The 13,450-nt window shown below is 42.9% G+C and overlaps 1 protein-coding gene across 2 annotated transcripts in view; it reads right to left on the bottom strand.

Annotated features, from left to right (window-relative positions):
• Positions 1-2,011: 2,011 nt before the first annotated feature.
• CHMP3 (charged multivesicular body protein 3) overlaps positions 2,012-13,450 on the bottom strand; it is a 42,310-nt gene continuing 30,871 nt past the window's right edge. Inside the window, exons 4-6 of one of the 2 annotated variants that reach the window (XM_006107043.3) lie at positions 8,662-8,783; positions 7,254-7,368; positions 2,012-2,534 (exon numbers count right to left, since the gene is read on the bottom strand). In XM_006107043.3, coding sequence (XP_006107105.1) covers positions 2,389-2,534; positions 7,254-7,368; positions 8,662-8,783 — 383 coding nt within the window. In that variant the 3' untranslated portion in view covers positions 2,012-2,388. The remainder of the gene's footprint in view (positions 2,535-7,253; positions 7,369-8,661; positions 8,784-13,450) is intronic. The other variant, XM_014449014.2, reaches the window with a different exon arrangement.

Below are 13,450 nucleotides of genomic sequence, written 5' to 3'. Positions count from 1 at the left end.
AACTATAAAACTCCTAGAATATAACATAGGAGAAAATGTAGGTGACCCTGGGTATGGTGAGGACTTTTACAATCCAATACCAAAGGCACAATCATGAAAAAATAATTGCTAAGTTGGACTTCAGTAAAATGAAGAACTTCTGTTCTGTGAAAGACAATGTGAAGAGAATCAGATGAGAAGCCAGAGATTGGGAGAAAATACTGGCAAAACACACATGTGATAAAGAACTATTACCCCAAGTACACAAAGAACTCTTAAAACTCAATAATAAGGAAACAAACAACCCAATTACTAGTAAAAAATGGGCAGAGGGTTTGAGCAAAAAAGAAAAAAAAGAGAGGAGAAAGAATTCATGGACATGGACAACAGTGTGGTAATTGTGGGGGGGGGGTGGTAAAAGGAGGGGTGAAGGTGGAAGAGGTTATGGGGGGAATAGATGGTTATGGAGAAAAATAAAAGAAAAATGAGTAAAAGATCTAAACAGACCCCTCTCCAAAGAAGATCTGCAGATGGAAAAAAAACCACATGAAAAGATATTCAACATCATGTCATTAGACAATTGCAAATTAAAAGTGAGATACCACTACACAGCTGTTAGAACGGTCAAAATCCAAAACACCACCACCACCAAAGCTGGTAAGAATTTGAGCAACAGGAACTCTCGTACATTGTTGGTAGGAATGCAAAATGGTACAGCCACTTTCGAAGACAGATTGGCAGTTTCTTATAAAACTAAACATACTCTTACCATGTGATCCAGAAGGTGTGCTCCTTGGTATTTACCCAAATGAGTTGAAACATATATCCACACCAAAACCTGCACATGGACATTTACAGCTTTATTCATAATTGCCAAAACTCGAAAGCAACCAAGATGTCCTTCAGTAGATGAATGGATAGCGTGATACATCCAAACAATGGAAATTCAGCAATAAAAAGAAATGACCTACCAAGCCATCAAAAAACATAAAGAAAACTTACATGCATATTAGTAATGGCAAAAAGCCATTACTAATGTAACAAATGTACTTCTGTGGTGTGGGACGTGAATACACAAAGTGGGAAGTCTGTGCATGGGTTGGGGCAGGAGGTATATGGGAATGCTGTATTTCCCAGTCATTGTGATATGAACCTGAAACTGCTCTAAAAAATGTTTACTTAAAAAACAAAGTGGATCCTGAAGATAAAATCAAGAGTAATAGGACGGTCCCTGGATTCAACATTTCCATTTTGCATGACGAGACTGCGGCCTCACTGCAGGGACATCTGAAACTTCAGGATTTCTCTATACAATCTACAAAAACCAACCTGTGGTGAGTGGTTGGGTTTCTTCCTGTCTGGTTTACTATACAGAGGACTTGGACCACAGGGATCTGGGTAGCATCCTGTGCAAGGTGAGCTCTTTTTCTTATTTGTGAAGACTGAGTGAGATCACGTGTCAAACGAAGAGCTTTATAAACTGTCAAACACAAATATAAATTGCTCCTGAATTATTTATAAATGTAACACAGGAATATTTCAGATGTGTGAGAGTTGATTATAATGCATGGCCACACCATGCCTCTCCCTGGTCAGCCCTGGCTTAGAAAAAGCACTTATGGGTAGACCCATATCCCATGCACCCAAGACAATCAGCTCAAAGCAGGGACAGACAATCTGAAAAGGTCCTAATCTCATAGCTCTCTGCTCTGGATACAACTTGCAATGGGAAGGAAGGGAAGAAAAGCCCACCTTCCCTCCCTCTACATACCCTTCAGGACATTAAAACAGCCATTGAAAGAGGACAAAGGGTCATAATCTCCAAGCATCTTTTTAGTTAAACAGATGGCAAAAAGCGCACAGTGGCTCCCACGCTATGTCTGTGAAGGCTGGGGAGAAGCATCTACAGGGGAGAAGCCCTTCTCCTGAGCTTCCAAGTCTTATGCTCTCTTTCCAAATTACTTCCATTATGAAATAATTTGGAAGAGCAAACACCTGGAAAGTTCATTGCACATGACAACCTAAAAGGAGACCAAGTGTTAAAGCAGACATTTATTAAAATCCATTCATATAGTGTTTTACAGACAAAAAAATGTACAGAGTCCTCCACATCAGGCAATGAACTCTATTCTCAGAAGTGTTTTGCGAGGAGACCAAATTCTTTGCCCTCCCTCCGAAAGGATTCTTCCGTTTCTACTCCTGTAAATGATGCATTTGTTACAGCATGTCCCCAGAACAATCCTTTGAGACCCCAAAACCTCTGCAGAGAGTGAAGAAAACCTTCTCCAGAATGCAAAGCTTCCTCACAGAGGTGTAGTGCAAGAGATACATAAATAGCGGCCGTTCAGCGGAGTGTGCGCACACCTGGCGGGCGGTCCATGGAAGAGCTTCGGGCACAGCTGGGCGGCCCTAGCTGCGGAGCGTGGCCAGCCGCGACTGCATGGCCTCCAGCACCTCCTCCTCTTCCTCCTCCTCCTCTGAGGCGGCCGTGGCTCCTGGAGGTTCAGGCTCTGGAAGGGCATCAGTCACTTTACTAGGTGCTTTGCCCAAGGCCCCTGAAAAGAAACAGGGAGCAGATCAACAACACATTGGCTTAGACATGGTCCATCCTCTTCCCGCTTTTCATGCCAGGGTCAGTCTGACAGAGAAGGGGCAATGAGACAAGCTGTTTTGGTGAGGTTTGGCTCATGATGACAAATGTGCAAATACCAACTGTAATGACAGTAAAGTCGTAATAACCATAAAGATTTTGATTTTAAAAATTTTGGTTCTGAATGAACAAACTGAACTACCAAGCACAATAGGAACAGACTCATAAAAGCAGGCAGACAGATCTGGTGGCAGGGGCAGAGGCGATGGAGGGACTAAGGGGGAGAGGGAGAGAGAGAGAGAGAGAGAGAGAGAGACAGACACACACCTCATGGACATGGACACCAGTGTGGTGATGGTGATTGTGGGGGAGGGGGTAGGAGAGGTGGAAGTGGGCACAGAGGAGATAAATGATGATGAAAAAAATAAATAAATAAAATAAAAAGAATTTGGGTTCTGAAGCTCTTGATCTAAATTCCTAAATACCATTGAATACTTAATTTTCAAGATTCATGAAGATTTCAAATCTAACTAAATTATTTCTAAATCTTCAAAAAATGTTTTCCTGGAATATGGAGTAACTACTCCTCTCTCCCCCAACAAATTCAAACAAATTAATAAACAAAAATTAAATCTCACCAATTTTATATATATATATATATATATTTATCAAACATAAAACTCAGAAAATCCAGAAGTAAAAATAAAGATAAAAACTCAACTTCTGATCAAGATGGCAGAGTAGATGCTGTACTCGCCTCCTCCCACAATCACATCAAAACTACAAGTGAATTATAGAACCATCACTGAGAACCCCCTGAAGACTAGCTGAACAAATTCACACCCAGCTGAACTGATGTGAAATGGGCGGATCTCACAAGCACGGTGTGGCAATTAAGAAACGGAGGGAACTGCTAGCCAGTGTGGCTCAGAGGTTGAGCGTCGACCCATGCACCAAGAGGTCACCGGTTTGATTCCCAGTCAGGGCACATGCCCAGGTTGCAGGCTTGATCCCCAGTGTGGAGCTTGCAAGAGGCAGGTGCTGATTGACGTTGATGTTTCTCTCTCATCGATGTTTCTATCCCTCTCTCTCTCTCTCAAAACATATTTTAAAAAAAGAAAAGAAATGGGAGGGGTATCTCGGCTGCAGAGGTCCCCCTGGAGAGTGAGGGAACTCAGCCACAAACCAGACTTTCCAGTGCTGGGAAGGGAAGTGCCCATAATATCTGGCTGTGAAGATCAGCAGGGATTGCTTCTGAGAAACACGAAGGGCCACTAGAGACCGAGGTGCTGATTGTCTGGGGCCCACACAGACTCACTCGTTCACAAACTCACTGGCTCTAAGTTCCAGCACAGGGGCAGTGGCTGGAAAAGCGTCAGGGACATATGGGGAGGAGGGGCATGTGGGAAGGAACTAAACTGACTCATTTCAGGGAAAGAGCTGGAGGGATAGGGGAGAAGGCAACTCTCCCCAGGGGTCGAAGTACTGGAAGGTATCAAATTTGTTCTCTCGTTTAAATTGAATAACACCGCTCACCCTGCCTTGGTGATACCAAAACCCTGCCCCACCCAAGTCCCTTGCCTGGCCTGAGCCCCTTCCAGCAGCTCTTTCACACAAGCAGCCCACCTCGGCTCAATTTACAGACTTTCCCCTAAATCTGCACACCTCACATGAGTGGTGGGCGCCGCAGACTTGCACTGCAGACTTTTTCAAAGGTCCACAAACCCCACACATGTGATGGCTGGCTCAGCATGCAGTGTATCCTAAGACCAGCACAAGTGGTAAGAGTCTCCACATACACTGTAACTCCTATCAGGTGGCCCCAAGCCTGACATAAGTGGAGCCAGTTGTGGCCTATCGAGTAGCTCCAACTAAGCAGCCATAGCCAGGCAGGCATGCGTCGCAGCTGGCTGAGCTCACCTCGTAGTGCCCAGCACAGGGTCACAAGCCTGGCACAAGTGGCAGCCAGCCTTGGTTCAGTGCGGCCTCTCTCAAACACCTCCAAAACCAACACAGTGCAGATCACTTTAGCTCCTACCAAGTGGTCAAAGCCCAGCAAAGTGGTGGCTGACCTTGGCCTGCACCAGAGCCACTCCCAAGAGGCCTCACACCCAACAAAGCTAGTGGCCAGAGTCCGAACCAAACGGCTCCACCACTGACGCACCCTAGGGTCAGACTTGGCTGGCCCCAGAGCCCACCAAAGTGACTCCAGCTCTGTGGGGTCAGCCCTGCACCACACCTCGTCCATTATACTGGCGGCAGCACTCACAGCCGGTCAGCCTGAGGGTCAGACCAAACCGCGGACATGCTGGCAGCATTTGGGGCTCAACTACAACTCATGAAGGGGACCTGGAGCACCTGGCTTAGATGACCAAGGAGACTGTGTCAATGAGCCACACAGGACACTTTCTATGTAACTTCACTCTGTCAAGATGGGGAGACCTAGCAGATCTACATAATACACAGAAACAAACACAGGGAGTCAGCCAAAATGAGGAGACAAAAACATGCCCCCAAGGAAACACTAGGACAAAACTTCAGAAAAAGAATGAAAAGAAATGGAGACAAGCAATCTACAAGACACAGAGCACAAAACATTGGTTATAAAAATGCTCAATGAATTTGGGAGAAAAATAGATGAACTCACTGAGAACTTCAACAAAGAGACAGAAAACAGAAAAAAGGATATAGATTGAAAATATATTTAAAAAGTCAATAAAAAAATTAAAAAAAAATAAATAAAAAGTCAGAACTGAAAAATACAATAACTGAAACGAATATACTACAGGGAATCTACAGCAGATTAGATGAAGCAGAGAAAGAATATACTAGGGAGAATCTACAGCAGATTAGATGAAGCAGAGGATCAAATCAGTGATCTGGAAGACAAGGCAATATATGCTGCCAACAGAGACCCACTTTAGATGGAAAGACACACACAGACTGCAAATAAAGAGATGGAAAAAGGTATTTCATGTAAATTTAAAAAAAGCTGGGGGTAGCAATACTTATATCAGACAAAGTAAGACTTTAAAACCAAGGCTATCATAAAAGACAAAGAGGTCATTTCACATACAATAGGCGAGATATGGAAGCCACCTAAGTGTCCATCAATACACGACTGGATAAAGAAGATGTGGTACATACATACAATGGCCATAAAAAAGAATGAAATCTTACTATTCACAACAACATGGATGGACCTGGAGGCTATTATACTAAGTGAAATAAGTCATACAGAGAAAGACAAATACCACATGATTCCATTATGTGTGTAATGTAAAAAACAAAGTACATGAACAAACAAAACAGAAACAAACTCATAGATATAGATGGGAGAAGGGTTGGGCAGATGGGTGAAAGTCATTATAAAGTACAAACTACCAGTTATAAAAATAGTCACAGGAATATAAAGTACAGCACAGGGAATATAGTTAATAATATCTATGTGCCCTGGCCGGGTAGCTCAGTTAGTTAGCGAATTATCCCAATACACCAAGGTTATGGGTTTGATCCCTAATCAGGACACATACAAGAATTAATCAATGAATGCCCAAATAGATGGAACAACAAATCAATGTTTCTCTTTCTCCTTTCCTTTCTCACTAACAATATCAATAAGTGAAATTTTAAAAAATGTATATATGTATGTATTGTGTCAGATGGGTACTAGACTTATCAGGGTAATCACTTCAAAAGGATATAATTGTCTAGTACTATGTTGTATACCTGAAACTAATATAATATTGTATGTCAACTGTAAGTGAAAAATAACTTTAAAAAAGAACAGGGAAAAAATCCAAATAAACCTCATTAACCATCACTCAGAGATAACTATTATTTTTCTATAGATGTGACTTTTACATAAAAATGTGTATTTCCATAGGTTTTTCTCACATAAAGCATAGTGAACATATTTACATGTCACTAATATATTTATTTCTACATTACCTATTACAACTATAATGTATTCCATTAAAACATATATAACATACTTGACTTAACCAATATTCTGTTATTAGGCATTTAACTTGTTTAGAACTTTTCAATATTATAAACAAGACTACTACAGACATTCTTGAGTTAAATCATTCAGCCATCTTTATTTATTTATTTATTTATTTTTTTTAAATATATTTTATTGATTTTTCACAGAGAGGAAAGGAGAGGGATAGAGAGTTAGAAACATCGATGAGAGAGAAACATCGATCAGCTGCCTCCTGCACACCTCCTACGGGGGATGTGCCCGCAACCAAGGTACATGCCGTTGGCCGGAATCGAACCTAGGACCTTTCACTCTGCAGGCCGACGCTCTATCCACTGAGCCAAACCGGTTAGGACTCAGCCATCTTTAAATACTAGAGTAAACTACCAGAAGTCAATCTAGGTCAGTTAGTTAGAAATTCTATACCAATTCAAACTCCTAAATGCAGTTTTTGACACCAATACTTCACCTTTCACCTTTGAAAACTCTAGGAATTAAAAGAACTCTTTATTTCTGTGTCTTAAAAAAGATGTTTATAGATAATGTGCTTATTTTTCAAGAAATAACTTGCACAATCTAAAATTAAAAATGTAGAAGTAAGAAAGTTATAGCCTAAAGAAAAAGCTATTAGCTAATTTAGTGAATGCAGGAAGAATGGCCATAAAAGGAGGTGAGAAGGGATGAATGTCAGGGTCATACCTGCTGTAATTTCAAACAGAATTTTGTCAATTTCCATTTCTGCTTCTTCTTCCATTTCTTCCTGGTCTTCCATGCTTTCAAAAGTGTCCTCCAACATCTCTTCTATGATCCCTGCCTAAACACAGAATAAACCAGGTCACTTCCAACAGTTAAATCTGTTCTCAAAAGACACCTTTAAGGGTGAGTGCCCAGTGAACTTCAGTGTCTCCCAGGCCAGTCCACCCTTTTGAGGGCTAACACACAAGACTGTTGGCCACAGGAAACCCTGGATGCTGCCCTCTCTGCCGAAAGGCAAAGGGCGAAAAGGAACCTCTTCTCCAAATTTAGCACTAAGCTTGGAGGTGGGCCTCTTACTGCTATCAGCAGAGCTTCACGAAGCACCCCACACTACAACGGCGGTGCGTGGGGAACAACTTTTAGACAGATGCCTGAGTGTCCCGACCTGTCTTGGCAAGCACCTGCACAAGGCACTTCCTACACCACTTCCTCTGAGGCAGCTCAGGTGATAAGGTCAGACAAGCCCAGATCTGCCACTTACTACCAACATCACTTGTAAGTTACTTGGCAACTTCAAGATTCAGGTTCCTCCTGTGTAAATGGGGATAAAACACCTACCCCACAGGGTCGCTGGGTGGGCTTGAGAGGACAGAATGTGAGATGCATCAATGGCTGGCAGAGGGCTTAGTAACAACACCCTCCTGAGCCCTGTCCAGCAGCAAGGTCCTTGCAAGGCCCCAGTCCTGGGATGGCAGGTGTTCACTGCTTTCTCTTTGGTTTTCAGCCTCTCCTTCTCTAGTCTAACGGGCACCAGCCAACCACAGCCCTCAGATTCCAATCAGTGCACTGCCTCCTTTTGTAAATAAAATTTTACTGGAACACAGTAACTCTCAGTTGTTTACATATTATGTATGGCTGCTTTTACACTACAAAGCAGTGTTGAGTAGTTGTAACAAAGATGTATGGCCCACAAAATAGAAATTACATTTAATATCTGGCCCTTCACAGAAAAAAAATTACCAAAAGTTTGCTGGCGAGGGAGGGAGAACGACCCCCCATGCCAGCTTCTCTAACATCCCCTGGAGCAGACGGAGGAACCTGGGCTCTTCTTGTTTCTGTACTCCTGTCGGAGCCTGTAAACCCCAGGTTCCCGAATCCAAAACACTCGTTCCCTGGATCCCAACCTCCCCTGAGGTCTGGGTACACTTTCACTTCCTCTAAGGGGCACTCTGGCAACCTGACCCAGCCTCTGCCATGCTCAGCTCAGGTGGTTTCAACCGATATTAATTGCTGTTCCTCTGTCCTCAGTGTCTGGCCACAGTGGTCCGCCCATTCCTGCCCAACCCAGCCCAAGCCTCTGCCACCTGCTGAGCGTGACACTTCGCGGGATGCAGGGTTAGCCCCAGGTCACCTTCATCATCTCTTTGGACAGCTCCCGCATGGTGGCCTGGATTTCTGGGATCTTCACGAGAGTCTGCATGGCCTTCATCACTTCTGTGCTCTTCTGCAGGGAACCAGCCACTCGCAAAACCGCTGGAAGAGAAGGACCACTCAATAGAAGGGACCACGGGATGAAAAAAAGAGAGTAAAATGACAAGCCATTCTAAGAAAAGGAAACAGTAGTATGTGAATTTCCAAAGCCATTAATGTATCTGCGGAATACACGACTGCACAAGGAACTGACTTTCCTAAGCTGTGTGCTACTTTGCTAACACTGAGCACGCACATCAACTGGCCAGTGCGGAGAGGGACCCGAAGGCCTGCGGCTGACCTTAGGGAAGGAAGCCGGCCAGGAATGACCACGGCATCCAGGTGAGTCAGACATGTCAGGAACTCAGCAAGACCTGGCCAGGGTCACACTGGAAAACAAGGCTTTAGGCTACCCACGTAGTGCTCTTTACAAACCAGCATGTGGACTACAGCCGCTCTGTGAGGAACCTGCTGCTGGATGTCAGGAAAATGAGAGAAATCAGGGTAAGAGGCAGTGAGTATATGTGCATGTCAATTATCATAAGGCCCCTCCCTTTCATGAAAAAAATCTGATTATTTGGGCTCATTTTTTTTTTGTTTTTATAACCCAATTTTTTTTTTTCTTTCTCCCCCGTTTATGGCCGACACACAAGAAAAACAAATCAATGCGGGAAAAAAAGCAACTTCCTAATCTTTTTGGGTCCAGGCCGGGCGCTATATCCCCCCTGTCCTATCTACTCCCAGTCGGGCCCCCGAGCGGGGGAGCGGGGTTCCCCTCCTGCCCGTGCCCCCGGTGGAGGCGCACCAGGCACACTCGCTGCCCGCCGGACGGGGCGGGGCCTCGCCAGAGAGCTCTCAGCACTCCTGGCGCCCGGGGTCTGAAGGCGCGGAGAGGAAGGGAGAGCAGATGGGCAGTTAGGGGGATCATGCCAGGAGGGGAAAGCAGATAGGCAGTTAGGGGGATCAGGCTGGCAGGGGAGAGCAGTTAGGCAGTTAAGCAGGCAGGAGGGCAGGTGAGCACTTAGGAGCCAGTGGTTCTGGATTGCGAAAGGGATCCCAGATTGGAGAGGGTGCAGGCCAGGCTGAGGGACCCCCCCCCCCCGCCCCCGTGCACGAATTTTGTGCACTGGGCCTCTAGTTATAAATAATACTGCAATGAACACAGGGCTGTGTATATTTTTTCTTCGAATTAGTGTTTTTGTTTTATTTGTATATATATATATCCAGAAGTGTAATTGCTGGGTGGTATGGCAGCTCTATTTTTAGTATTTTGAGGGACTTCCACAGTTAACCACAGTGGCTGCACAAGAGTTTGCTTTTCTCCACATCCTCCTCAGCATTTATTTGTTGATTTAAAAAATTTTTTAATATATATTTTTATTGATTTCAGAGAGGAAGGGAGAGGGAGAGAGATAGAAACATCAATGATGAGAAAGATATTTTTTTCCCAGCACTAGGTTCTAAAATGATGACATGATCACAATCTTTACTGACTGTATCAGCAACTGTATAGAGGTTATAGAAATATTCTAAATATGGCTGATTATTTTCCATTAAATAAAGCAAAGGAATACTATCAAAACATAGCTCAGTAAAGGCATTTCTATGGGAATCAAAGCTAAGGTGGGAGGAGTGTGAGAATGTAGCTTTCTGATTACCTAGGTGCTAAAGGGACAGGACTTTAACCTTTTAGAGGAACGACCCCCTTGTGCCACTCTCACTTCAATGCCAGCTGTGTGTTCTTACACACTATTTACAGCTGCATAAAAGCAGCATTCATAAGATTAACAACTAAAACTGAATATGAAACAAATGGAAACCATCAATTTGTTAGGGAGGTGGATGTTTCTAACCCTTTAAAACATTTCAGTGTTGTATTTTGTTTGTTCAAGGGAAAATAATTTTATTGGAAAAAGATAATTATGCACTATAAAATTTGAATTTGTAAAAGTTTTGAAGAAAAACATTTAAAACCACTAAATAAACACTACTATGGACAATACACAACATAGATACATATTTATTTTAGAAGATTATTGCTCAGCAAGCCTTAAAAAAACTGAATTTTAATCTTTCATATGCTAGAAGACAGTTAAATGTTTAATGCCAAATAAAGAGAAAAGTCTGTTCCTGTTAAAATGACAAACTGTTAGACTGAAAAAAGCAAGCTGCATAACAGTCCCTGTGGTTACTGGTGGGTAAGAGGGCTGAGGCTGAGACTGGGGAATTGGTGAACATTCACTTTTTATTTTGTGTATTTGTTTATTGTATTGGCTGCTTTATACATTCTAGGATGTTTAGCAGCATCCCTGGCTTCTACCCACTAAATGCCAATAGCAACATTCCTCCTTCCCCAGATCTGACAACCAAAAATGTCTCAACTCTGCCAAATGTCCCCTGAAGGGCTAACCTGCCGCCCGCTGGGAATCACTGACTAAGCCAGAAGAGCTACTGTAACTGGAATTAAAGTTACAGCAAGCCTACATAACTTTTAAGTTAAAAATACTAATAAATTATTAAAAATGTGCTTTGATCAACAAATCAGTTTAAATTTCACAAATGTGATGTTTCACCTCAAAGATCCACACTTTGTACACTCACTTTCTTTTCTTTTCTTTTTTTAAATTTCTTTTTTAATATTTTTTTTTATTGATTTTTTACAGAGAGGATGGGAGAGAGATAGAGAGTTAGCAACATCGATGAGAGAGAAACATCGATCAGCTGCCTCCTGCACATCTCCTACTGGGGATATGCCCGCAACGACGGTACATGCCCTTGACCGGAATCGAACCTGGGACCTTTCAGTCCGCAGGCCGACGGTCTATCCACTGAGCCAAACCGGCCTCGGCTGTACACTCACTTTCAAGTACTCCAATCAAAGCATGGAATGAAACAAAGCAAGAGAGAAGGAAATCACAACAGGTGCCTAGGAGAGGTGCTGCCCTGTCTGGCCCTCCCTTTACTGCCCCTCTAGACACTCTGCCCCCAGCACTCAAGGGCTTAGTGGCAAAACATTTATAGCATAACTTTTACTGTTTTAACTAGTTTTAAGTGTACAGTTTGATGGCATTAAGTACATTCACGTTGTACACCATCACCACTATCTCTCCAGAACTTTCCTCAAACTTCCCAAACAGAAATTCTGTACCATTAACTTTTAACTTCCTATCTCCCTCCTCCCTCCAACTCCTGGCGCCACCATTACACTTTCTCTCTTTATGAATTTGAGTATTTTAGGTACCTGATAGGAATGGAATCATAGTATTTGTCCTTTTTTTAAAAAAAATCTTCATTGTTCAGATTATTACAGTCGTCCCTCTTTTTCTCCCCATAGCTCCCCTCCACCCGGTTCCCACCCCACACTCTGCCTTTAACCACCCCCCACACTGTCCTCATCCATAGGTGTACAATTTTTGTCCAGTCTCTTCCCGCACCTCCCACACCCCTTCCCCCCCTAGAATTGTCAGTCCACTCCCTTTCTATGCCCCTGATTCTATTATATTCACCAGTTTATTCTGTTCATCAGATTATTTATTCACTTGATTTTTAGATTCACTTGTTGATAGATATGTATTTGTTGTTCATAATTTTTCTCCTCCTCCTCCTCCTCCTCCCCCTCCCCCTACCCTTCCCTCTCCTCCTCCTCCTTCTTCTTCTTCTTCTTCTTCTTCTTCTTCTTCTTCTAGAATACCTTTCAGCATTTCATATAATACTGGTTTGGTGGTGATGAACTCCTTTAGCTTTTTCTTATCTGTGAAGCTCTTTATCTGACCTTCAATTCTGAATGATAGCTTTGCTGGGTAAAGTAATCTTGGTTGTAGGTTCTTGGTATTCATCACTTTGAATATTTCTTGCCACTCCCTTCTGGCCTGCATAGTTTCTGTTGAGAAATCAGCTGACAATCTTATGGGTACTCCCTTGTAGGTAACTGACTGTTTTTCTCTTGCTGCTTTTAAGATTCTCTCTTTGTCTTTTGCTCTTGGCATTTTAATTATGATGTGTCTTGGTGTGGTCCTCTTTGGATTCCTTTTGTTTGGGGTTCTCTGCGCTTCCTGGACTTGTAAGTCTATTTCTTTCACCAGGTAGGGGAAGTTTTCTGTCATTATTTCTTCAAATAGGTTTTCAATATCTTGCTCTCTCTCTTCTTCTGGCACCCCCATAATTCGGATGTTGGTACGCTTGAAGTTGTCCCAGAGGCTCCTTACACTATCTTCATATTTTTGGATCCTTTTTTCTTTTTGCTTTTCCGGTTGGGTGTTTTTTGCTTCTTCGTATTTCAAATCTTTGACTTGATTCTTGCGATCCTCTAGTCTGCTGTTGGATCTCTGTATAATATTCTTTATTTCAGTCAGTGTATGCTTAATTTCTAGTTGGTCCTTTTTCATATCCTCAAGGGTCTCACTAAATTTATCGGCGGTTTCTAGAAAATTCTTGAAAAACCTTATAACCGTGGTTTTGAACTCTATATCCAGTCATTTGCTTTCCTCCATTTCTGTCATTTGTGTCCTGTTTCTTTGTCTCTGCATTTTTTATGCTTCCCTGTGTTGGTAGAGTGGCTTTCTGTGCTAGGTGTCCTATAGGGCCCAGTGGCTCAGCCTCCCCAATTACCTGAGGTGGACACTCTTGGTGCACCCCTTTGTGGGCTTTGTGCACAGTCTTGTTGTAGTTAAGCTTTGATTGTTGTTGGTATCACTGGGAGGAATTGACCTCCAGGCCAATTGGCTGTGAGA

Source organism: Myotis lucifugus, unplaced genomic scaffold, assembly GCF_000147115.1.
Source record: "Myotis lucifugus unplaced genomic scaffold, Myoluc2.0 scaffold_988, whole genome shotgun sequence".
Lineage (NCBI taxonomy): Eukaryota > Metazoa > Chordata > Mammalia > Chiroptera > Vespertilionidae > Myotis > Myotis lucifugus.
The sequence above is the reverse complement of the archived record's forward strand: the minus strand, read 5'-3'. Positions and strand labels throughout refer to the sequence as shown.